Source organism: Crinia signifera, chromosome 7 (genome assembly GCF_055691185.1).
Source record: "Crinia signifera chromosome 7, ASM5569118v1, whole genome shotgun sequence".
Taxonomy (NCBI): domain Eukaryota; kingdom Metazoa; phylum Chordata; class Amphibia; order Anura; family Myobatrachidae; genus Crinia; species Crinia signifera.
Window position 1 is genome coordinate 44,809,513 of NC_139223.1, and position 27,316 is coordinate 44,836,828.

A 27,316-nucleotide genomic window follows, 5' to 3' on the forward strand; every position below is an offset into this window, starting at 1 on the left:
CCGCAGAGGTGAGCGAAGGTAGAATTTATTGTCAGGAAATGAATACATGGAAAATTTAATAGGGCTTATTTTCAGGGTAGGGCTTATTTTGGACCAATGTCCAAAATCTGGGGTATGGCTTAATTTCGGGGTAGGTTTTATTATCGGGGAAACACGGTAGCAGTAGCAGAATCTGGCTCTGATACTGAACAAGGCCCAATATCCCTTGTGTATTCCGGATATAATGACCAACAATAATTAAGGTAGGTGTACTGGAAGTAACAGAAGAAATATCAGTTAAATATAAATAGTTATGATCGTGTTGTTGATGTGCTGATAAAAAACAGCTGCATATACCATTATATAATTTACCGGAAGGCCCATGAAAGTCTTACATTACAGGAAGTTCCCCCAGACTCCCAGGAGAGTGGTTCGGACTCCCATATCTCACCTGGATCCTCAATGAAGTGGGTGGGATGAGAGTGTGATGACAATTTCTCAATAAGTCCCACCCGTGCACTAAGGTAATGCTAAGCACAATGGGCCACTGACAAAATCCTTCCTCTGTAACTTGTGCAGAGAGAGTTTGATTTGGGTGGGGTTTTAGTGTAAAAATAAAGCAGCCAGTATATACCCTGCACAGAAACAAAATAAATCTAATTCTCTCTGCACATTTTACATCTGACCCCCCTTGCAGTGCACATGGTTTTGTCCATCTAAGAAGGATTTTGTCAGAAAGAGTGAACTAGAATAAGGCCCAATGTCACACACTGCGGAGGTGAGCAGGAGAAAGCAGGTAGTTATGTGTGTGTGTGTGTTTAGAACCCTGACCACTAGAACCACCTATTCTCCTGCATTCATCACTTGGTTCCTGAGTATACAATGATGCAATTTGGTGGGTTCTGTGAGGTGAAGTGCTGTTTGATAGCAGATACAGGTTATAGTACCTTCTGTTTTACAGGGGTATTTAACCCCGACCGAATTTCCTAGCCAGTTGAAAAATCAGCAATAATTCGCCGATTAGTATTCAATTGCCTGTTTTTTTTAGTCCGTTTTCACCAATGCCGTTTCGCCCGGGATTGAATACCCCCTTAGTCTGTGTTGATATTGCTTCTGTAGGGTCTGTTTCCATTCTAGGCTCACCCTAACCTTAATGGGCATTCTATAATAACACCAATAAGGTGATAACACTGCCTACCTCCTCCAGGTTGACGTTCTCTTCTTTCTATAAATGAAAGCACAAAGTCCGTAAAAACACTAAAGCTAAAATTGTACAGCTTGGCCTAGAGAATTGGTTGCTATTGCCTACACAAAAGCACTAATATGGTAATGTGGCAGTGACGGCACTAATATGGTAATGCCACGGCACTAATATGGTAATGAAACAGCACTAATATGGTAATGCAACAGCACTAATATGGTAATGCTCAGCACTAATATGGTAATGCAACAGCGACGGCACTAATATGGTAATGCAGCAGCGACGGCACTAATATGGTAATGCGGCAGCGACGGCACTAATATGATCTTGGCTTCCTCAAACTGTGGAAGCATGCCTCGGTCTTCACAAATGGAGTCTTTCGACCCCCTCTGCACCCCTAAACAGCACAGTCCATCAATCACTGACAGTCTGATGCCATCCCTGTGTCCGGTTTCGCAGAACACATTTGAGCATGTGCAGAATGGGTCCTGCACACACTCAAAGTACTGGGCGCCTTTCCAACCAAATCTGAATCAAAACTGAATTGGGCTCCCTGTGACATTTGCCAGATTGTTTGGTTTGGTTAAAAGAAAGTATTCTTCATTTCCTGGGAAGCAGCAGATGACTGCCACCTTGGGGACAAATGGAGAAACTGCAAATAAGCCTCTTCTTTAGGGGGCCGACGTTAGCTTCTGCAGCACGCTCCGTCTGTTGCGCTGCCAGCACACCGGCACTATTGGTGCGGACGCGCGCTAGCCACAATGTAGGGGGGGGGGGGATGGGGAATCCTGGCTGCGGGCATGCCCACTGACTTCAATGGGTTGCATCTTGCACGGTCACCGGCTTCTAAGGACTGCGTCGTCTGCAGCCCTAGTAGCAGAGCTGAGCTGGCAGAAAGGTTTTCCATTGGAAGCAGTGTCTGCCGATTGCAGCCCAGAATGTGATTAGCAGATAGTGCATCAAATAGGAAGCCTCTGCAAGCTCTGGGCTAGTTGGTGAATACCTCCCTCTCCAGGGATCTGCTCCTGGACTTTCTTCTTAATGCATGATTACCTTCATCTGTGTTGAACAGGATAATTGATAAAGAAAGGTGCTTCAACACAGGTGATGGCAATCATACATTAAGAGGGAAGTGCAGGAGCAGAGCAATGAGTCCCTCCTGGAGAGGGTCATGTTGGGAGGTAGGTTGGTGTACTGGGGGCCTGCAACCCCTAGGTAAAAAAAAATTGTTACTGCACATTACTACATTCATTGCCCCAATAATTAGCCTTATAGCTAATATTATGAAAAAAAAATCCAATAAAGAATCTGAGCTGCAGCATACAGAACCCTAGAACCGTCATGACTGGATTTTCATGACAAAGTGAGGGCCACAATGGAACCTCACCCGGCTCTGATAACGCCTCCAGTTCTTCTGGATAAGCTGTGCAGCTTCTTGTTTCTTTGTCTTCTCTCTTCCACTGGAGGAACTGGTGGAGCCACGGGCAGATGAGGTGCTAGGTGTGCTCCTTGCAGAGCTGGTATAGGATCCTGGTGACTCATCCTGTGCCAGGGAAACAAGAGATTAATTAGCTCGCACATTTGGAAAAGGAGTTTCCATTCTGCCCATTTCAATTACATTCATTTCCACATATTTTTGACTCACTAGGCTGCGATAGGTTTTTAATGTATAGCTTACCTGTGTTTTTCAGTTTAGTTCTAAAAGTGGTACTGGAACTCATTTCCCATACCACCTAGCCCCCACTGTCATTAGAGACGGAGCTGAGATGTTCTGCCCCCCCCTGCAAACTATAAATATGTGACCTACACCTCCTACCTCAAAAGGATCAGTGCACACCAGTGCGGTGTGGTCTCGCAATGAAGGGGTGTGGCCTCACAACAGTAACCCCAATTCAAATGACGCCAGTAGAACAATCTATTTCACATTACACCACACAGTAGTGCCAATTTGTACCCCTTATATAAATTATAGATGTGCCTCTTACACACATACTGCCCACCACAGATGTGGCGCTTAAAACACAAAATGCCCCTAGCCGTGCCACTTAGAAATAATGCCCACATTAATGCTGCTTATACACATGTCCCCAGTAGTATTCACCGCTCTAGATACAACCTCCTCCCCTGCCGCTGCTGGGCATCCGCTGCTAACACGTGCTGTCCGTCTCTAAGGGGGATATTCAATCTCCGGCGAGCACCTCCCATCGGGGAGATGCCCGCCGGGCCCTATTCAATGCTGTCTTCCGACAGCATTGAGCAGGGTATCTCGGCAGAACGAGCCCAACATCACTAGCTGTCGGGCTCGTTCTGCCGAGAACAGCCGGGAAGTGACGAGCTGCCGGCTGCAGCTTGCCTCTTCCCGGCCGCAAGTTGCGGCCATGCCCCCTTTTCGCTCCCCGGCAGGCGGGACATTGAATCCCGCCTGCGTGTTCTCGGTCGAGCTGACCGAGAATGGGACTGGGTCACGGCGGTCGAGCAAGCTCGACTGCCGTGACCCCGACATTGAATACCCCCCTAAGAGGCAGAGTGTGCACTTCTGATACTCCTCGCCCCTACCCCTTTCACATATGGCACTGGCTCGCCAGACAACCAGAGCATGTATACAGGAATCCACAGATAGTGATTGGCTGCCAGTACATGAGCTCTGATTGGCTGGTGGCTGGTGTTGTGGAAGGCATATCAGCAGACAGAAGCTCAGTCATCTGCTGAGATCAGGTGAGCATATAGGGATGGGGTATGGGGATGCGTGGAGGACCTCTGCACAAGTTACACCTATTGGTGAAAAACTTGAATGGCGTATATGATGTGGGTTCCACAGTAGACAAGAAAATGTTTATATTAATATATTTTACATTACATTACATGTGGAGGTGCACCCCTGAGAGCAGAAAACGTACAAATTTAGAGAAAAAAGAAAAAGTACTCTCCTTTGTTTGGGGGCACGCTTGTCAATAAAGAAAAATCTTTATGTGATGGTTATCAATTTAAAACATAACTTTTAATCAATAAGTCTAAAAGGCTTGATAATGGACAAAGACACAAAAACAAACTACATGAAACATGAATCAGTGGTAGAAACCACTTGCTGGACTCAATTGAGTCCCTCCAGCGATATGTCGCTGGTGTTACTCCACAGATGTGGGTCAATTAAGGAATGTATATGTCCACTAATGTGGGTCAATTTGGTACACTGATTTTCATAAAAGAAACACTGGTAGCGAAATGGATTGGTTTATCAAAGTAGGTTACATCCAATAAATTGTATAGTGTGTATGTGTATGGTTCTCAGATAAATTAACACTTTGTTCTAACGGCATACATTTTTTGTAGCAGGCACAGAGCTCCAAATACTTGTAGACAGACAGGCAATGCAGTGGTAGCCACGTAGAGGAGTGATGATATAAATTATTTTTGATTATAGATGGGTATAAATGAGAAACTCCACGGGAATGCACTCAAATACTGCTGCTGTATCAACCGACTAGTCATAGTCCTAAGTCGACACAGTGAGTGATTTGTGTAGTCAGTCCGTTTGCAGGGAGTTTAATTGAGGGCTATAGAGAATTAGCATCTGCTGTCTCTTCCCCAATAAAAAGGTGCCCTGTTGACACTGTCAGTGCAGGGTCCAGCCGAAATTTAATGGGTGGAGATGAGTGCTTGTTGAAAAAGTTCTATAGAGTGCTTATGTTAGTGCAACAGCAAGACGGCTTATGCCTAATGGGCTAGTAGGCTGCTGCTTCCCAGTGTTAACACATTGGTGGGAAGTGAGCGGTACTCACCATAGGCTGCGTGAAAATATAGAGTGGAATGTCTCCTATCACTTTAAGAGGGTATATGGTGCCCTGTTGATTTATAATCAGAGCAGAGTCCTGCCAAATCCCCCTGCAGTGATGAGAAAATTCCTAAAAGAAGTATGTGCAAGATAGAAAAGAGAGGGGGGAGAAAAAGAGATACGTCTAAGGTCTAGGGTATCGATAGCTACCAGATCCCATTGCTACCAAGCATTGGTGGGAGTGGATGTATGCTATGCCAAAGACGATCTTTAGATAAATCCCCCTGGTTTAAAGTTAACACCGTAATTATTGCCTCAGGAGCAAGTGCAATCAACTTTGCTCCTACCAACAGCTAGTCTGGCTGTGTTTGGTGTTCCGTGCAAAAGCCGTGGGTATGGCTGCGGTGAAGGGACACTGCTACAAACTTATAGTGAGCTAGTGACCCTCAGGGTATTTAAGAAACCAGTGTGGCTAACACTGCTTACCTGTCGCCAGGTGACTGTCGTCCGAGAGCCTCGAGGATGTATCCCGACCAGCGCTGTGTAACCTGTGCTGTGTAACCTGTCGCCTGGATCCCAGGATTTGGCCCGTAAAACGCCAGAATTTAAGTTTCCAAACTTGTGATTTGTGATTAGACTGCGCATGCTGCCCGGCTTCTCCCGTCCCCGGCAGAGCGGCTCTATGCAGTGTGACAACGTCCGAGGTCACGCTGCGCAGACCACACAGCCCGTCTCCTCCATGAGTCTGCCCACCCACCCTGGCTGCATCGCCCACCCTCCCGCCTGGCTCCATCGCCCACCCACCCGGCTTCACCGCACATGTAAGTAAATGTGCGGGGCGGCCGGGGTGGATTTTTATTATTAGGGAAGCCAATCCAGGGATTGGGCATTTTTCAATCCCGAATTCTGGGATTGAAAAAATGCCCCCGGATTGGCATCCCTACCACTATGTATAGATCAGATAGAGGCCATTATCACCACCTGTTCTCCTTCTTATCATTGTGCCTAAAAAGCAGTACAGTGGTCCTTAAGTCCCAACACAGGCTGAAAGTAATCATGACGTCTGGACACCAGTGAGAGACGAGCAAACCATGCTATCCCTCCAATGACCTGGGACGTGACAGATAACCACAGCATTCAACATCTGCAAAACGGACCACTGGAGCAAGGATGAGAGCGGAGGTCGGGGTGAGGGCCTCTAGCAGTAGTAGTGGGAGCGGAATGCTTCCAATTTATAATCCAGGGGACAGCTCATGAAAATGAAGTACATGCTATAAGTAATATGACTGCACAATAACAAATATGAACTCACCTTCTTCAGAGCTTCCATGGCCGCTTCCTTCTCATGTCTTTCTTCCTCCAGTTGAGCCTCCAACCTCTTTATTTTTTGGCTAAGCCGGTTAATTTCTTCTCTGTTGGAAGAAAATATGTAAGAAAGGTGTTAAGACTCCTACTGTATCATACTTCAGTGACCACACTGCAGATTATAATGTAGACTGAGCCTAATCCATAGGCATGTATGGCTGTGGCAACCTGGGTACCAGTCTATGCCAATGTATCTGTGTGCCTGCCCTATCCTGCCCACTGTTCTTATGTCTGCAGTACCACCATTAGTATAGGGCCTCACACCAACGAGCCTCATGTGTACTACAATGATGTGTTCCGCGTGATCAAATGGTCACGGCTTAGTTGCTGCCCAATTCACAGAAAGTGTGGACTTCCGATAGATGGATCAATCTATGTGCACGAGCAAACTCCAACCATCCAGATCTGGTGCGAGCGCAGAAGCGATTCCCTTCTATGATGCCTGGGCAGAAAGAATGTCAACAGTCAATAGGACGACCACTATTGTTCAACAGGCCATAGGTTGACATTGCTTGTGTTGACCTTTTTCATGTGTCAACCAAGAGTGGTCGACCCATTGACTGTCCACCTTATGACCCATGCCCATACCCCTAAAACCCTTGAGATCTGCGACTTGCTGTCTACAAGCAGTAGCTGATAGAGGATACATACACTGTGGCAGGGACAGCATACCTCCACATGAAAGTAATGTGGAGGATCCGGTCCAGGTTTTATAGCAGCAGGGAAACTGATGTGATCAGGGTTGGGCTAATTAGCAGCACCTGTGCTTTCCTGCTATAACCGTTTCTAGGGCAGATGGTCATTAGAAACACAGAATGTGACGGCAGATAAGAACCACTTGGCCCATCTAGTCTGCCCCCTTTTTTAAACATGTTACCTCAAACCATATTTGATCCTTATTTATTTGTAAGGATATCAATATGCTTATCCCAAGCATGTTTAAAATTGTACTACTGTATTTGCGTCTACCACCTCTGATGGTAGGCTATTCCACTTATCTACTACTCTTTCTGTGAAGTAATTCTTCCTCACATCTCCCCTGAATCTACCTCCCTCTATTGCTCCTGATGGTGGAATAGCTGCCCAGGTGATAGGCCGGCGGTGTGGGCTTTGGCAGGGACCACTGGAGCCTTCTGAAGAGTTTCTACTATACTGTGACACCTGCATGCTGCAATGCTGTAACCATCCTTGCTTATGCTGATTACCTGGTATGCTGCTACAAAATAAAGACTAAGACTTAATCTTATCCAGTGTATGCTGCACAGTGCTGCGAAATCGGAAACACATATTGGTTTGGCTGATATTATTGATGTAGACAACACTAGAAGCACTTACCGATCATCCTTTTTATCCTTTAACTTTTGTAGCTGTGTCTCTAGATCCGTCTTTTCCTGCTGCAGTTTCTTGTACTCTGACCTGCAAAGAAATATATGTAATTCTCATATCTATGCTGTGACTTGTAGTACATCTCAGGTAAAACCCCGGACACCGCGCTCACAAGCGGCTCACTCACTCCTTTGTTCCAAGTCGCTCTTGCAGAGCCGCACGATCTTCTTTTACTTTTTTGACCAAGTTCTTCAATCGGTCACATTCTTCCTGGAGCTCAGACTTCGGATTTGGTGGCCCGTCCCCCTGATCGGAGCCAGGGATCGCGGTGACTCGCGACGACTTGGTCGGCTCTGAGTTCTCCGCTCGGGTTTCTAATTTCTACAGAATTATGAAAGAAAATAAGTAAACGTTGTACTTACCGACACCAAGAACTGGGAAGCAGCTTTATTCAGGACTGGTTTTTGTTCTTCAGTTTCCAGTTTTTCTGGGACACCATATTGCTGCAATTTCCCAACGCTCTGTAGCATCTTCCTAAACACAGCGGCTAAGTCCCAGCAAACAGGCTCAGAACATATACATTTGTCAAATTGCGCCTACTTTACCACTACAGGCCTGAATCAGACCAGTTAGCTATTATCAAACAACCTCACATGCACAGTACGCATGCGTGCGGGTTCTGAGCAAAGGCAGCGAGCCAAGGCTAGCCTCTGCCCGCTACTCGCAGAGTGATTGAGGGCGGGCCGCTGATGTCAAAAACTTTTTGTTGTGTCACTCATATCGTTAAAACATAACTTTTAATTCATTGAGTAGACTCACAAGACACTTGAACATGTAACAGATAGCAAAAACGCTATGGGTGCACACAGATTGAGCTCAATGGGAGGGAATATGGTCCCATTGTCGACTCTCCAACCATGTCAAGCTATTTCATGTGTCGACCTTTAGTAGTCAACCAAATGTATGTCGACAATCATAGTGTCAACCCTATGACCCATACCCGATGGGAGAACATCAGTGGTTTTCCTTATAAATACATTTTACATGGAGCTGAAAAAAGCCGGAATTCCTCTGCGATTTAAATGCCTTTGATCTATAAATGTCAAAAAGATCATTGGAATGAATATGTCAAGCAAAAGCCATGCAGTGTGTGTGTGTGTGTGTGTGTGTGTACACAATTAATCAGTGGAGATCTCCGGCTGAAAATAGATGGGTCATACAGACAGAATAAACCGTGCCGCTGACTCCAATTTGCATACACTCCACAATCCTTCAAGTAGATGGTAGGATGAAGGCAGTGACTTCTGCGGTTACCTCTCATATATTGGGCAGTATTCAATGAGAAAAATTATCCGTGTTTTATGGCGAGTTTGTGCTATTTTCGCGTTGGAAGGAGCATTTTGCTCTCCAAAAGTGAACCACCCTATTCAATGTGATATTTTCGCCGTCTTTTGAAGTGATTTTCTCCGTGTAGCAATTCTCCATCTTTTCATGGAGAACTGGAATGTGAACTTTTAAACTAAAAGGTTTTTTTTTTTAAATTTTGGTGTCAAAAAATCAGGAATTTTTTTCTGTGAAGGGTCATGTTATTTTTATTCATGTGCTTATAGCACATGAATATATATTTAATTAAAAAAAATATTTTGAAATTGTTATTTTTTTTTTATTTTTTTTTACACAGAGCAGCCAGCAGGGGGACGGAGATCTCGAGCCGCTCATTAGATATTCATATATTCACTGCACCCGATCATTACATATGCACGATCGGGTGCAGTGAATACTGGGTCCCCCGCTGGCTATAGGGGGGGCAGCTTGTGCTGCCTGGGTCCCGAGGAGCCCTCCTCCCCTCCACATATGTTCTGGGGCAGCCAGGAAGACTTTAATCTCCCTGGCTGCCACCGTCCCCCGGCTCCCTGCCAGCTCCCTGCCACAGGGGTTAAGACTCGCCGCGAGTGGCGGCGAGTCTTAACCACATTGCATAGTGGGAGCAGGAGTGGCAGCGAGCCCTCCGGAACAGGGCGAGTGCATGGCGAGAGAAAAAAATCTCTCGCCATGCACAGAGAATTTTTCTAATTGAATACTGTCCATAGCATCGAAGTAGGAGGCTACTTGTTGTGACTGACATCTGTACATACAGATAAATACAGCTCCAGCGTCATACTACCATAGCCTATGCTGTACATGTATAGGGTTAAAAGGTGGAACGGCGACACCAGTGGGATTCTCAGTATAAATCCAGATAGCTCTGACATTTGCATATTTTTGCACAACCGATGCGTACAGGGTCACATTTGGGACAGTCTCAGAATCAGGTGATATGGGTTTGGTTTTGTGCATGATTACCTTCAGCTAATATTTAAAGTACAGAAAATGCATATGAACCTGGAACTGCACTCCATGACGGATAGCTAGGACAATACTGATTGTGTAGGGTTAGTTATAGCACCGCACTCACCTTTTCCAGTCCTGAGATTTTCCTCACCAGCCTCTGTTTGCTCCACTCACTGTAATCTAGACATAAAATAACAGAAAACAGCAACTGAACAGGATTATTACCATTTTATCATATACTCAAATGGTACCCTACTCCATTCACAAAGTAGGTCGCCGTTTTGGATCAGTGATGTCACTGGTTCCGGCTGCACTGCCACAAGTGCTGGTACACTAACAAAAGTAGGGGGTATTCTATAAATCTAGAACACGGGTTCTCAAATTCAGTCCTCAGGACCCCACACAATGCATGTTTTGCAGGTCTACTCACAGAATCAAAGTGAAATAATTAGCTCCACCTCTGGATCTTTTCAAACGTGTCAATGAGAAATGAGTGCACCGGTGCACCTGCTGGGTGCCCTGGAAAATGTGTGGGGTCCTGAGGACCGAGTTTGAGAACCCCTGACCTAGAAGAATGGGAATCCTCACTTAGCCTGTCTTTAGAACAGTCATACCCCTTTCGCACCAGAAGCAAATTACCGGGTCATAAAGATTTTCAACTTTGCTGAAAAATCCAGTTTTTTCGGTGGTGTGAAAGGGTCAACATGGGTCTTAAATCCCGGCACTCTGACCCTGTCCGAGAGTAGGGTTTGGGTGCCGGGATTTAAAACCCGTGTTGACCATTTCACACCACAGAAAAACTCGGGTTTTTCAGCAAATTCTCGGGTTGAAAAGCTTTAACCCGGAAATTTGCGGGTGGTATGAATTGTGGTCAAGCCCTATTGGTTTTTGCCATTTGATAAACTTTATAAAATGTATTATAAATCGCCACCTTGTGGAGACATTGGGAAAAAGTTAATTTGTATTTTACCGTTTCTTAAGCGCAGATTCCGTTGCGCTTTACAATAGTAGACAGTGATAGAACAAACTGGGTAACAACAGACAGACTTGGAGGTAGCAGGGCCCTGCTGCAATCTTACAATCTATAGGATTAGTAGTAAACCACCTTCCACACTAATTATTTTCAGTCCATTTCCATATATGACCAGTGCAGTTAATAAGAGACTACACAGTCTCATAACAGGTATAGATCATTGGACAGACAGCAACTAGGCCAACAAGCATTAGTTCGACATGCATGAAGGTCGACATGACATTATGACGACAGGGTCATTAGGTCGACATGGTGAAGGTTAACAGTCAAACGCTCAGAATACCATTTTATCCTCTCACCACGCCCTAGTGGATGGTACGGCATGAAATACCAGGTCTAAAAAAAAAAAAAAAAAAAAAAAAAAGTGAAAACCCCCACGTCGCCCTTTTGGCTGTTGACCTTCCCCATGTCAACCTAATGACCCTGTCAACTTAATCCCATGTCGACCTAGTGACCGTATGCTTGGTAGATTTTACCTTTGGATCTGGCTGATGTAGGGGATGGGGCCATGGCTCTGTCCAGATCGGTTTTCAGACTTCTATTCTCATCCTGCAGCTCCTTGACTTGTTTGGCCAGTTTCAGCAGAGCCGCGTTCAGCGCCTTCTGTCTCTTCAGGGAATCTCGGCTTTCTGGCGGAGATCTAACGCAAAACAAACCGCACTTTCTAATGAAGCCCTTATATAACCTGGCAAATAGTAGAACACTAAGTAAAAAATACTTTTCCCCCCTGAATGGTATCAGTAACCAGTCTTCAACACTACATAATAGAATTCAGAGATATTGGTTACATATATTTGCACAAATATTATATATATTAAGTAAGGAGTAATTTTCATGTGGCTCCTTGCTGGTTAATCATAGATCCAATTTAGGGTAACAGTGGTGTGGGGTGCGGTACCCCTGGACTGGTTGAGCTGGGTGGCTCTAGTGCAGCACGCCCCTACATCTCACTAACACTATTTCTTTAATATTTTAATTACATTTAATTTTTTTTCCCCTCTCTCACTTTCTATGTATCGCTTCGGCTTCCGCTCACTAATCTCTATTAACACTATAGTATCTCACTGGCATGCCGCACTGGGCTTTCTAGCTTATGCGGTTTTTTTGGGGTGCCGCACCGTGCACTTAGATATAGCACTAGGGACCCCCAATATACAGAGAAGCTTTGACGATGGCTTGGGGGCATATCATACATTTGCGCAAATATATGTAACCAATATCTCTGAATTCTATTATCATGCAGTGTCTAGACTGGTTACGAATGCCATTCATTAAGCTGGGGGAAACCATGTATTTTTACTTACATAAGATTAACCATTCCCTCTCATGCACCTGAATGGTATTACTAAACTAATTGAGCATCTACCACTATCCAAATAGTAGAACACCTCAGGGTCTCCGATACTCAGTGGGGAGTATTCAATGTGTTTTTCTCCATGTGCAGCAAATCCTGTTTAGGATTCGCTGCCAGCCCTCCCTGTCACCCTATTCAACGCTGCATGGGCTCGCTGCCCCTGACGGCGAATTTTAACCCCTGCGGCGAATGCCTCAGGGAGCCGGGGGAAGGTGACAGGCAGGGAGATGTAGGCCTCCCTGCCTGCTCCAGAATTTGTGGGGGAGAAGGAGGGCTCCCGGGGACTCAGGCAGCAGAAGCTGCCCCCCCAGGAGAGCTGTCAGGGGACAGGGGTAGGGAGCCGTTTCACTGGTCCCGCTCATAATAAGCTGGGACCAGTGTGAAGTGAATATATGAATATTTAATGAGCGGCTCCGAACAGCCGAACTTTAAAAAAAAAAAAAAAAAAAAAAAAACATACACACAAATAATAGCATGCCCGTTCACAGAAAAAAAAAAGTGGATTTTGGTCCTACCTGTAAAATCCTTTTTTCTGAATCCATGGTGGACACTGGGACAGTGGGGTGTGGGTGGAGCTTCAGCTACAGGCACCAAGGAGATTATATTTCTTTGAGTGCAGCCCAGGCTCCTCCTCCTCCACGCCCCCTACAGGCTTCAGTTTGTTCAACAGCTAGCCATAAAGGAACAGGAAGAGAAAGAGAAAAAGGAAACCATGCAACCAGAAGGAGGAAAAAAGGTTTCTGAAGGAACCCCCCTATTGCCAGCACTGTGCGTGAGGGTGGGCGCCCAGTGTCCACCATGGATTCAGAAAAAAGGATTTTACAGGTAGGACCAAAATCCACTTTTTTCTATCATACCAATGGTGGTCACTGGGACAGTGGGACGTCCCAAAGCTGTCCCTTTACGGGAGGGAACGCACCTGAGCTGCACTGAGGACACGGCACCCAAAAGCAGAAACTGCTGTGGCGAACGTGTCAAATTGGTAAAAACTAAGGAAAGTATGTGACCAAGAGGCCACATGACACAGCTGCTCTGCAGATGTCTCCTGCCGAGCCACCCAACTGGGTTCTCCTGCACGAGTAGAATAGGCCTGAAGAGACCAAGGAACTGGCATATGCGAAGACAAATACGTCTGTTTGATAGAGAGGTGCCGCCAGCGGGCCCAAGTTTGCTATAACGTCAGGCCGCATCATACACCACAAAACAAAGCACTTGAATGCGCATGGCCGCATCAAACAACACAAGTATTTGAATTGCTGATGTCTATAGTTCGACCAACGGAGCCATAGAGCTCTGACAACAGTTAAAGAACAAAGTTCTGGAGAGTCCTCTGAGGAAGAAAAGGCTGGGAGTACGATTTCCTGATACATATGAAATTGAGCAATAACTTTAGGTAGGAACTCCATGCGGATACAGAGAACCGCCCTATCAGGACAAAAACCCCGATAAGGAGAAACGTTGATAAGACTTTTCCAAGAGAGCCACTTGAAACCACAGGATCCAGGTGGTCCAATGGAGAGCGCTGGAAGGCCGACAATACTAATCGCAGGCCCCCAGGCTAGATAGGTGGCACAAAGGAAGTCTGTATATGACGCAATTTCTGGAAAAAAAGGTCTGGGTCGGAAACCTTTTGGCTCGCCCGCTTTGAAAGAGGATGGAAATTGGTCAACCCTGTACCTTGAAGAAGGCTAATCTCAAGGCCAGATCCAGACCGAACCGAGACAAATAGAAGTCTTGTGGCTCAAATCCCGTAACTGAACACCAATGGTAAATGGTTTGCCACACCCGATAATAAATTCGGGATGAGGATGGTGTTCTTGCCGCGATCACGGTCGTGACCACCACAGGAGGAAGACCCTTAGTCCTCAGGAGTTCTAATAAGAGAGAGGGCAAAAGTCAGTCGCACAGGGTAATGACGTAATCAGTGTTTTCACCAAACGGACCCTCCTAGTAATAAGTATAATCCTGTAATTATTACATGTAAGTATTGAGGGTGTGCTACCACAGGCATGGAATTTCACAGGAAAAGAGGACAGAAAGAATGCCTTTTGTGGGTGCACCTAAGAATAATAGAACTCATAATACATAACTTTTAATAAATCCATATAAAAATTATCTGCGAAATATAAAACCAAAACATACAACAATCACACAAAATAAAAAGGGGAGGACATTCCCCTGACTCAGTGTGACCCCCTGATCACCACAACCCCAATATATTGGTAAGTACTGTATATAACAATAACGGAGTGGATATTCTCCTAGGGTAGCGGTAATATTAGGACAAACAATGTCTGTCTCACTTATGGAGAGATAGTAAGTGAAATAAGGGTGAGGTACGCACTTATTGAGGACAAACCTCTAATAGTGCTGCCTTCAACCTTAATCTCCACTAATGTGCACAGGTGCTTGGAGGGCTGGTGAACCCAATCCTAAGGTGTGTGAGCACGCACTGACTATTTTCACAGATAAGTAATAGAGGAGTGGGTATTCTCCTGTATGCAGCGTATCAGCAATAGAGTCAGTGAATCAAATACTATCTCATATAGTTAGAAAGTAATGAGTGAGAAAGGGTGAGGCACGCACCTATTGAGGACAAACCTCTATTAGTGCTGCCCTCAGCCCAGGTAACCGCTACCGCTCACAAATGCTGGCGGCTGGTGAACCCAATTTGAGGTGTGCAGGGATGCACTTGCCTCGTTCACTTCAGCTTGTTCTGACAGCGCTCAGTCTGGCGCCAGACTAGCGTGTCAGTCGTCGGGCGGACCGCTCTCAGTTTTCGCGCAGCAATACAGATTGAAATTTCAACATTGTAAGTGGGGAGGGTTTTAAGACACACTGAGTGTGTCAAGACGGTCAGCGTACGCTTCGCAGTGAACGCTTCCTCAGGACCACCCGGTGGGCGCCCGGAAGCTCCTTTTATTCCTCCTATCTGTTGAATATTCATGAGCTGAACGGGGGTGTGTTCCTCCCCCTGTTCGTCATTGGTGTGACTCTGTGACGCGTAAATCTTACTGTCAGTATGGGAAACAATGCTCTCGTCAGAGAATCTATTGGGTCTTGGATACATCAAAATCATGGGGTAAGTGCCTGTTTGCTATGCGGGTCTGTGTTAAGTCAAAGACTGATCGCTGCTATTCCATAGGTCCGTGATTGAGGATTTTGCTGCTGGTCGACATGTCACGTGTCGACCTAAAAGGTATGTATGCACCGATGGTCAGAAATCTCATGAGGTTTCTCATGTGTATCAGTTGTGGTGTGTATACCGATACGTAGAAGTTCTGTGCGCTTGCGGCTTGCCGGTACTGTGACTGGTCGACATGTCCCATGTCAACCAGAGAAACGCTTGTAAACACTTATTGGCAGGGATCCGAAATGGATACTTGTCCCTGCATATGCTTGCAGTGTATACACAGATACATAGCTGGGTCAGAGAGATACTCAGACTTTGCTGACGATATACCTGCCCATAGACGCATGGGCGGTATATGCTCCACTGCTATTGGGCGCATCATTGTATGTCACTTTGCAAAGTTCTGTATTCTGTAAATTTGTGTAATATACAGCGTATAGATCGCAGGGACTGCTTGTCTCAATATTTGAAAGGTAAAAATGCTCACGTTAGTGTATTTAAGTTCACTTCGTGCTGAGCGTGAAAGATTCATGAGTGATATGTGATCGTGAGTGTGAATATTCATATCATATTCTGCTCCTGTAATTCCGAAGAGCTCGTGAGAAAGAACGCCTTTAATTTTGAATTAATTCGACCTTATAATTTAACAAAGACATAAATAAATAAATAAATGAGTAAGTGCTGGAAATTGGGGATAGGAGTGATGGATAATGCATCTAAAATGACTCGTGGTTGACTCCGGTGAATATATCGTGGGATAACTTACATGAAGTGCAAAAAAACAGAACAAACGTGTCAAAAATAACCAAAGTGATGAAAACGTGATGAAGATTAAGGCAGATGAAGATTCTTGATATATTCTCTGTGGTAAATAAGTGATTCGTTCCTGGGCCAACCTAGGACCAGGGTAAGTAGGGGGTTAGAATGTGGTGAAAATGGTGAGTATGTCAAGGTATCTGGTCCCTGTCATCTCTCCTGGAAATCATATGAGGTTCAAAAAAATTGCAAAAATAGTAATAAATTTATTATTATTAATAAAATAATGTTACACCTGAATAAGGGATTAATGAAGGTGAGGGAGATATATTGTCCCTTAAGATGGATAATTGGTAAATATGCGCATCAATGTAGCAGGTATGTGTGATGCTTGTCTTGTGTCAGCACATTATCATATGGGACTTAAATGATGCTATAGAAGTAAATCAGTTAAATGAATTGATGAGGTAGAAATAAAATAAGACCAGTGCATGTAGTTTAGCTGCATAATGTATATGCGATGAATCGCATATATACAGTTGAGTGGCATGAGAGGAGAGCTTCCCTTGTTGCTCTCTTGTAAAGTGACAGCTGTCATTGGTCATAGAAAGACCGTGTATATATTCTCCTCATTCAAGCCTGAGGGGACCAGGGTTTGCATGAGAAAAATGAGTCGGGTTTCTTGCTTGAGCAGTTCTTTATCAATGTCGCCCCTCCGGGCGCCCAGTACAACTTGTAGCATCCCGTATGCTCGGAGGCCCTTGGTATTCCCTTGGTGGTACTTAAGGAAATGCTTGGCTACTGGTGTCAGGGTCTTGCCATTTAGGTCATCTCTTTGGGCATATTTGATACTCGCTAGATGTTCTGACAGACGGGTCTTAAATGGCCTTTTGGTTTTGCCAATGTAATGTTTCCCACAGGGGCATTCCAAATTGTATATAACCCCTGGGGTATCACAGGTGATGTATTGATTGATCCTGTGTACTTTCCCATATCTGTCCGTGTATGTGTTGCGGGGTGCTATATAAATACAGACTTTGCACGTCCCACATTTAAAAGTACCCTTTTTGCGAATTATAGTCTTAGTGGGTTTCTCAAAGTGACTTTGTACTAAGTGGTCCCTGATATTCTGGCATCTCCTCCACCTTATGTCAATGCGGTCACCCAATATTTCACCAAGGTCCTTGTCGCTCTTAAGGATTCCGAGATGTTTATTGAGTGCCCCCTGCACTTGACGCCATTCCTGGCAGAATGTGCCGATAAATCTGGTTTTGTCATTGTCATTTGTCTCCTTTCGTTTGTTTGGGACCAGCAGTTGTTCTCGCTTGTATTTGTGTACCTCTCTTCTGGCTTTGCATACGGATCTCTTACTATAACCCCTACTCATCAGTCTGAGGTCTAGTTCGTCCGCTCTTTTTTCATATGTGGTATCTTCCGAACAATTGCGCCTTGTCCTGAGATATTCGCCCGCTCCCACCTGGGATGGTGGGAGCGGGAACATGTATTCACTGACCACAATGACAGGTTCACAGTACACATATTGATGTGGCTCAGGTACATTGATGACCTGCTTATACTGTGGGAAGGAGACATAGCTCTGTTTATGACATTCTTGGAGGTTCTAAACACCAATGACCTAAACCTCAAACTTACCTGCCATGTGAGCCAGAAAGAGGTTGAGTACTTGGACCTCCGCATCAGCGTCAGTACTGATGGGTCATTGGTCACAGACCTCTTCCGAAAGAGTACAGCAACCAACTCGCTACTCCATAATGAAAGCGCACACTTTCCACCAGTCCGGAAGGGCCTACCCAAGGGCGAATATCTCAGGACAAGGCGCAATTGTTCGGAAGATACCACATATGAAAAAAGAGCGGACGAACTAGACCTCAGACTGATGAGTAGGGGTTATAGTAAGAGATCCGTATGCAAAGCCAGAAGAGAGGTACACAAATACAAGCGAGAACAACTGCTGGTCCCAAACAAACGAAAGGAGACAAATGACAATGACAAAACCAGATTTATCGGCACATTCTGCCAGGAATGGCGTCAAGTGCAGGGGGCACTCAATAAACATCTCGGAATCCTTAAGAGCGACAAGGACCTTGGTGAAATATTGGGTGACCGCATTGACATAAGCTGGAGGAGATGCCAGAATATCAGGGACCACTTAGTACAAAGTCACTTTGAGAAACCCACTAAGACTATAATTCGCAAAAAGGGTACTTTTAAATGTGGGACGTGCAAAGTCTGTATTTATATAGCACCCCGCAACACATACACGGACAGATATGGGAAAGTACACAGGATCAATCAATACATCACCTGTGATACCCCAGGGGTTATATACAATTTGGAATGCCCCTGTGGGAAACATTACATTGGCAAAACCAAAAGGCCATTTAAGACCCGTCTGTCAGAACATCTAGCGAGTATCAAATATGCCCAAAGAGATGACCTAAATGGCAAGACCCTGACACCAGTAGCCAAGCATTTCCTTAAGTACCACCAAGGGAATACCAAGGGCCTCCGAGCATACGGGATGCTACAAGTTGTACTGGGCGCCCGGAGGGGCGACATTGATAAAGAACTGCTCAAGCAAGAAACCCGACTCATTTTTCTCATGCAAACCCTGGTCCCCTCAGGCTTGAATGAGGAGAATATATACACGGTCTTTCTATGACCAATGACAGCTGTCACTTTACAAGAGAGCAACAAGGGAAGCTCTCCTCTCATGCCACTCAACTGTATATATGCGATTCATCGCATATACATTATGCAGCTAAACTACATGCACTGGTCTTATTTTATTTCTACCTCATCAATTCATTTAACTGATTTACTTCTATAGCATCATTTAAGTCCCATATGATAATGTGCTGACACAAGACAAGCATCACACATACCTGCTACATTGATGCGCATATTTACCAATTATCCATCTTAAGGGACAATATATCTCCCTCACCTTCATTAATCCCTTATTCAGGTGTAATATTATTTTATTAATAATAATAAATTTATTACTATTTTTGCAATTTTTTTGAACCTCATATGATTTCCAGGAGAGATGACAGGGACCAGATACCTTGACATACTCACCATTTTCAGCACATTCTAACCCCCTACTTACCCTGGTCCTAGGTTGGCCCAGGAACGAATCACTTATTTACCACAGGGAATATATCAAGAATCTTCATCTGCCTTAATCTTCATCACGTTTTCATCACTTTGGTTATTTTTGACACGTTTGTTCTGTTTTTTTGCACTTCATGTAAGTTATCCCACGATATATTCACCGGAGTCAACCACGAGTCATTTTAGATGCATTATCCATCACTCCTATCCCCAATTTCCAGCACTTACTCATTTATTTATTTATTTATGTCTTTGTTAAATTATAAGGTCGAATTAATTCAAAATTAAAGGCGTTCTTTCTCACGAGCTCTTCGGAATTACAGGAGCAGAATATGATATGAATATTCACACTCACGATCACATATCACTCATGAATCTTTCACGCTCAGCACGAAGTGAACTTAAATACACTAACGTGAGCATTTTTACCTTTCAAATATTGAGACAAGCAGTCCCTGCGATCTATACGCTGTATATTACACAAATTTACAGAATACAGAACTTTGCAAAGTGACATACAATGATGCGCCCAATAGCAGTGGAGCATATACCGCCCATGCGTCTATGGGCAGGTATATCGTCAGCAAAGTCTGAGTATCTCTCTGACCCAGCTATGTATCTGTGTATACACTGCAAGCATATGCAGGGACAAGTATCCATTTCGGATCCCTGCCAATAAGTGTTTACAAGCGTTTCTCTGGTTGACATGGGACATGTCGACCAGTCACAGTACCGGCAAGCCACAAGTGCACAGAACTTCTACGTATCGGTATACACACCACAACTGTTACACATGAGAAACCTCATGAGATTTCTGACCATCGGTGCATACATACCTTTTAGGTCGACACGTGACATGTCGACCAGCAGCAAAATCCTCAACCACGGACTTATGGAATAGCAGCGATCGGTCTCTGACTTAACACAGACCCGCACAGCAAACAGGCACTTACCCCATGATTTTGATGTATCCAAGACCCAATAGATTTTCTGACGAGAGCATTGTTTCCCATATTGACAGTAAGATTTACGCGTCACAGAGTCACACCAATGGGACATGTCGACCAGTCACAGTACCGGCAAGCCGCAAGTGCACAGAACTTCTACGTATCGGTATACACACCACAACTGTTACACATGAGAAACCTCATGAGATTTCTGACCATCGGTGCATACATACCTTTTAGGTCGACACGTGACATGTCGACCAGCAGCAAAATCCTCAACCACGGACTTATGGAATAGCAGCGATCGGTCTCTGACTTAACACAGACCCGCACAGCAAACAGGCACTTACCCCATGATTTTGATGTATCCAAGACCCAATAGATTTTCTGACGAGAGCATTGTTTCCCATATTGACAGTAAGATTTACGCGTCACAGAGTCACACCAATGACGAACAGGGGGAGGAACACACCCCCGTTCAGCTCATGAATATTCAACAGATAGGAGGAATAAAAGGAGCTTCCGGGCGCCCACCGGGTGGTCCTGAGGAAGCGTTCACTGCGAAGCGTACGCTGACCGTCTTGACACACTCAGTGTGTCTTAAAACCCTCCCCACTTACAATGTTGAAATTTCAATCTGTATTGCTGCGCGAAAACTGAGAGCGGTCCGCCCGACGACTGACACGCTAGTCTGGCGCCAGACTGAGCGCTGTCAGAACAAGCTGAAGTGAACGAGGCAAGTGCATCCCTGCACACCTCAAATTGGGTTCACCAGCCGCCAGCATTTGTGAGCGGTAGCGGTTACCTGGGCTGAGGGCAGCACTATTAGAGGTTTGTCCTCAATAGGTGCGTGCCTCACCCTTTCTCACTCATTACTTTCTAACTATATGAGATAGTATTTGATTCACTGACTCTATTGCTGATACGCTGCATACAGGAGAATACCCACTCCTCTATTACTTATCTGTGAAAATAGTCAGTGCGTGCTCACACACCTTAGGATTGGGTTCACCAGCCCTCCAAGCACCTGTGCACATTAGTGGAGATTAAGGTTGAAGGCAGCACTATTAGAGGTTTGTCCTCAATAAGTGCGTACCTCACCCTTATTTCACTTACTATCTCTCCATAAGTGAGACAGACATTGTTTGTCCTAATATTACCGCTACCCTAGGAGAATATCCACTCCGTTATTGTTATATACAGTACTTACCAATATATTGGGGTTGTGGTGATCAGGGGGTCACACTGAGTCAGGGGAATGTCCTCCCCTTTTTATTTTGTGTGATTGTTGTATGTTTTGGTTTTATATTTCGCAGATAATTTTTATATGGATTTATTAAAAGTTATGTATTATGAGTTCTATTATTCTTAGGTGCACCCACAAAAGGCATTCTTTCTGTCCTCTTTTCCTCAGGAGTTCTATGTCAAGAGCCACGCCAGTAAAGCCAACCTGGGAATATCCGGGTGCAGGCACAGACTCTACAATAGCACCACCTCAAGGGAAGCCGCTGAGGAGTCTCCACGGAAATGACGAGGAGGTCTATGAACCAAGCCCTCTGAGGCCAGTATGGGGCCAGGAGAAAAACCACTGCTGATCTGTGATGCTGAAGCCTGCGATTAAATCACGAGGCCATTAGGTCTATCTGTGGGAGGCCCCAGTGATCTATTAACAACTGGAAATTGTCCTTGTAGAGAGCCCACTCGCCTGACTGAATGTGTTGGCTGAGAAACTCAGCTAAACCATTTTCCAGTTCTGGGATGTGTACCACAGACAGTGCAAGAAGATGGTGGTCTGCCCAGTAAAGGATCAGAAGCACTGCTCTCATGGCGGCCATGCTCCCAGTCCCAACCTGGTGAATTATATACGCCACTGCCATGGCGTTGCTCAACTGGTCTCTCTCTGTCTCGGACAGAACCAGACGAAGGGCACAGGTCAGCGCCCAAAAAGGGCTAGGAGCTCCATAATGTTTATGTTGAAGCCTGGCTTATTCTCTAAACACCCAAGCCTGCAAGGAGAAGCTACAGAGGAACGCTTCCTAACCTCTAAGACTCGCATTGGTCATTTCAAGTGTACAGTCTTGAATGGAGAACTGACTTCCCTTCCAAAGGATTGGAGGAATAAAACCACCAAAGAAGAAACTTTTGGGGTTTCGAGGTCTATTGGAGAATGGTTCCAATGGCGGAGCATCTCCAGTTGCAGAGGTGTGTAGTGTAGCCTGGAAAATTCTGTAATTTCACAACAGAATACCAGCTTCCCCAGGACCGTTCTGCATCGGTAAATATATACTCTGCAATACTTGAGGAATGCTCTCAGGGGGGCACAGAGGAAGAGCACCACCAGGTGAATCATAGTTTGTGGTGGGACCATGCTGGACTTCTTTATTAGTCAGCCATGGCATTGAAAACAGGTCTAAGGTCAGTTTGTCTGTGAAGAGTCTCTGGAGACCATGCTAAGATTAGTAGGTTGTCCAGATATGGCAATAGATGGACTGCCATAGGTCGCAAGAACCCTGCCATGATGGCTATGACCTTGTTAAAAACTCACGGGTCCGTTGACAGTGCCAAAGGCAAGGCCGTGAATAGATAATGGTGATCTTGGACCGCAAAATGAAGGAACCGCTACAAACTACCACATCCTGAAAGCTGCTTCGGGTTGCGGATGGGCCGTAAGAACTGTCCGGCTTCTTCACGAGGAACAGGTCAGAATAAAAAAAACTGTGCCAGGTTGAGGGGAAGGTACCAGTATAATAGTGTCCCCTGACAGGAGTGACTGTATCTACTGAGTACGCATGCACTATGTGCATTGAACCAGGTACTCCGAGTATGAGTTGTGGCCCATTACCTGGCCATGACGCCTGGTAATCAGAACCAGTCTATTCGATAGACTGAAAACTAACCCCAAAGCAAACGCTCTAGAATAGGATATACTGTACTTTCCACTAGGTGGAGAGATCAGCAATAAGGCACAGTTATTGTAAACGTTTCTCCCTCTAGGGAGGAATGTCCGAACCTTAGGTAGCAGGACCAATGTTCACATAGCAGACTAGACACTATAGGGAGACCCAATACCATCTTGAATTTTTCCGCTGCTCCCAGCGGAGATGGGAAAAAGTGTATAGAGGCATCCAAAGCATTATAGCCAAAGGGGCCTTAAGTGCCTGCCCAAGTCCTAACCGCTGGGACTGAATCGCTGCATCCTGGCAAAGCATATATTAGTAATGCTCACCCAAAGGGGCCAACTGTCCCTTGTGAGTAACTGCGGAATGGGCAGTTTATCGTCCTACTAAAAAGTAGCATACCACATGTGTGACATGTACTTTTATATATTACTATGTGCAACATAGGAAAAAATAATCCACAATGCAACCCAATTATTACTCTGTGTAATCAACAGAGCAGACTAGCATAGCCATAGTACATCACATATTCTGTGTACTCTAGGACAGCAGTATACCTCATCTGCAGTACACTATATATTACTGCACTACAGGATAGCAGTGAACTTTTGACCCTTTGCTGCTGAATATGTTTATACAAATATTCAGTAGAATTCACAGCAGCACAGGCAGGGTAAGCAGACTGCCTTAATAAGCCCCTGTCCTATGCCATCCACCCCTATATGGGGGAGGAACAGAGGACTGTAAGACTGACAGGTATATACTGTGTATAAGAACAGTTTACCAGCCCACTAAGATAAGCATGTGGCTTGCAGTCAGGCATGAACTGTGTATAACAGTATGCCAGTACACTTAGGTAAGAGTGTGGCTTGCAAACAGGCATGTGCTGTGTATAAGAACAGTATACCAGTACACTTAGGTAAGCATCTGGCTTGCAGACAGGCATGTACTGTGTATAAGAACAGTATACCCGTACACTTAGGTAAGCATGTGGCTTGCAGTCAGGCATGAACTGTGTATAACAGTATGCTAGTACCCTTAGGTAAGCATGTGGCTTGCGGACAGGTATATACTGTGTATAAGAACAGTATACCAGTACACTTAGGTAAGCATCTGGCTTGCAGACAGGCATGTACTGTGTATAAGAACAGTATACCCGTACACTTAGGTAAGCATGTGGCTTGCAGTCAGGCATGAACTGTGTATAACAGTATGCTAGTACCCTTAGGTAAGCATGTGGCTTGAAGACAGGTATATACTGTGTATAAGAACAGTATACCAGTACACTTAGGTAAGCATGTGGCTTGCAGACAGGTATATTCTGTGCAGATAGGCACGTACTGTGTATAAGAGCAGTACACCAGCACACTTAGGTAAGCCTGTGGCTTGCAATCAGCTATGTGCCTTTGTGCTTTAGTTTGTACATACGAGTAGGCGGGAGAACGTTTGCTGAGAAGCCTGTTCTCTAATATGCCGCCCCAGATTGGGAAGGAGACCTACAGGATCTGTATTACTGTGGTCTCTCATCCAAGAACAAACCAGGCCCAACACTGCTTAGCTGTGAGGTTGGGCCAATCCTGGGATCTGAACCCAGTACTGTTTGATGATCTGTCTGCTTGTGTGACTGCAAGTGCCCAGCAGAGATGCTTTTTTCTTTTACATTAGTAAAAAGCCTCTAGGACCCGACACCAACACAAAGGAGTGAGGTGGGGAACAGTGTAACCTGACACCAGGTCAGCGTGACAGAGGGTGCAGAAACTATCACTTCACTCCTCAGGCAAATACTGAGGTAAAAGTTTCACACATATATACACACACTGCTGAGAATACAGCAGGAAGTGTAAAGGCAACACACCAACCCTGTACACACACTGAGATAGTGTGGTAGCAGGGAATGCAAGCCTGGTCCCTGACTGTAAGGTCTGGGGGAGGCCGGGTGCCCTTCTCTCTGCTCGCTCTGACTTGCACCTGAGCAGCATCTCTCATGCTGAGAGGGGGAGGGGAGAGAAGACTCCCCTGGCGGGAAAAACCGAGTAGGCAGCCGCCAGGGGGGGTTGGGACGGAGAAAATGGGGAAGCTCCGTCCCCTCCTGGAACCCCAGGGACTGCTGGATCCCCATTCAGCTAAAAATCCCTGGTGGTCTAGTGGGACGCGGAAACGACCGGGTGCCACTGCCAGGACCGCCGGGAGCGCACCAACTCCCGGCGATATTGCCGCTTAAGTGTGCCACCTGTAATAAACTGGGATTCTATTGTAATGCTCTGTTCCTTTCTGTTTTGCAGATTATCTCTTCTTCGCAGAATCCTCTCAAAAACTGTTCCAGTATTGGTAAGTATATTAGTTTTATTTTCTGAACAAATGTTGGTTTGCAAATTTACAGTATACAAACATATGGATAAACTTTCAACTTTTGCAGAATCATACAATGGTAAATGGTTACTGCTATCAACGTCATGTACAATTAACTTTTACTGGCAACCCCGTAGAATTGCTTTGGTAGATATGTTAATTAAACTACTGTGCTTCTAACTAGATGCTTGTTTAAATCACTAACACGTTAAATACACTACCAACTCTAAGGTAATGCGTCAAGCTTATCTCTAAAACATTACACGGTATTACACCATACTTCTTTACAGAACCATATACTGCAGGTCCCAAAAGGAGTTTCATATGGATAGGCAGAAAGTCTTAACTTAGTCCAATTCTAGTTTACTACAATGTTTCTGGGGCCCTCAATTACTCCCCTTTGAAGACTGGAGCGTTCTCAATACAATGTATAATCCTGTGTGGCAATATGACGCGTCCCTAATCTTTACTGGGGACAACTGGAGAGATATGTATCTTTTCTCTTTCTATTTGTATTCCAATATTTGGTGCAATGCTATAATTGATCCTGTCTAGTTTTCGTTGCAGATTCTGTGCAGCTTGACCCTGATGAACAATGTACTCTCCTTCTGGTAAGTATCTTGGGAAGTCACTTCTCCAAACTGCTAGCTTTAGCTAATATGTATTGTAACTTTGTCCTTTTCCATCTATACCCCCAAAGGCAATATCTTCTCACTCCTATTTCTTTCCGTTTGGGTTAATAGCTGGGTTATAGGCTGTATTATAGAATAACTACGGGGTTAGAGGCTCCTGTCTATGAACCTGGTAAATATAGCTTATATTCTTGCTCCCTGTCTCTCTCTCAGCTAACTCCAAATACAATGTCACTTCCCTGCGCTGTGCAGTGAGGTCCCAGCAGTCTATCACATTTATCTATACAGGGCTGAAGTATCGCTTCTTCTCCTTATGCTGTGCAGCCCTCCCAGTAGTTTCTCTGTATTGTCAGGTGTCAGCCTTTAGTATAAGGTGATTTCCAGGACTTTAGGGAAATCCTACATGCAATTTCCCTACTGTCACTATAGGCAGCTTGTCTCGCTTTTAGCTGTGGGTGAGTACGATGACATGTGGCTGCAGTCTCACTCTACTATGCCTGTCACTATCATTAGAGCAGGTTGCTACGATAAACAAAGTCCAGAGGTGGCAACAGCGCCAGTCTAATTAACTGCTTGACAGCTCACAATACAATGGGGCTCAGTCTCCTGCTACACCCCCTTTGGCAGGGCCTAAGTGCGTCACCAACTTAACCCTCCTTCTCTCGGCATCAGCCGCCTACCGTTGGTGGATTTCTGCCCAGGCCGCACCTCTGTCACCGGGCGCCGCCTATGTTGGAGCCTCACTGCTGATTCCGGGACCCCCTCCGCTGGGCGGGGTCACACCTCCGGGTGGACCAGAGTGCCAATGGATCCTCCAGCCTCCGGTCACCGGGAATCAGCCCTCCGCTCGCGGGTACAGCTAGCCAGTCCACCGGGGGAAGACAGCCTCCTCCCTCACTTGTGCTGTCAATCGCCGCTTGCTCCTCCCCGCACAGACAGTGCCGGAACTGTCGGGACCTGACCTCCGCTGCCTGTCAGGAGACCCGGTAAGCTTGCAGTCTCTGCCCCAGCCTTTCCTTGCTGTATCCTGCTAGCTGCGTAGCGCTGTCCTTCCCAGCCTCTCTAGGGAACCATCTCCTCTCCCGGTACTAGCTCTGTGCGCG

At 45.4% G+C, this 27,316-nt stretch overlaps 1 protein-coding gene across 2 annotated transcripts in view; it reads right to left on the reverse strand.

Moving 5' to 3' along the window:
• IQCE (IQ motif containing E) overlaps positions 1-27,316 on the reverse strand; it is a 75,503-nt gene that overhangs the window by 7,125 nt on the left and 41,062 nt on the right. The window contains exons 13-19 of one of the 2 annotated variants that reach the window (XM_083152961.1): positions 11,484-11,647; positions 10,099-10,154; positions 7,831-8,024; positions 7,653-7,733; positions 6,265-6,364; positions 2,568-2,723; positions 1,178-1,204 (exon numbers count right to left, since the gene is read on the reverse strand). In XM_083152961.1, coding sequence (XP_083009087.1) covers positions 1,178-1,204; positions 2,568-2,723; positions 6,265-6,364; positions 7,653-7,733; positions 7,831-8,024; positions 10,099-10,154; positions 11,484-11,647 — 778 coding nt within the window. The remainder of the gene's footprint in view (positions 1-1,177; positions 1,205-2,567; positions 2,724-6,264; positions 6,365-7,652; positions 7,734-7,830; positions 8,025-10,098; positions 10,155-11,483; positions 11,648-27,316) is intronic. The other variant, XM_083152962.1, reaches the window with a different exon arrangement.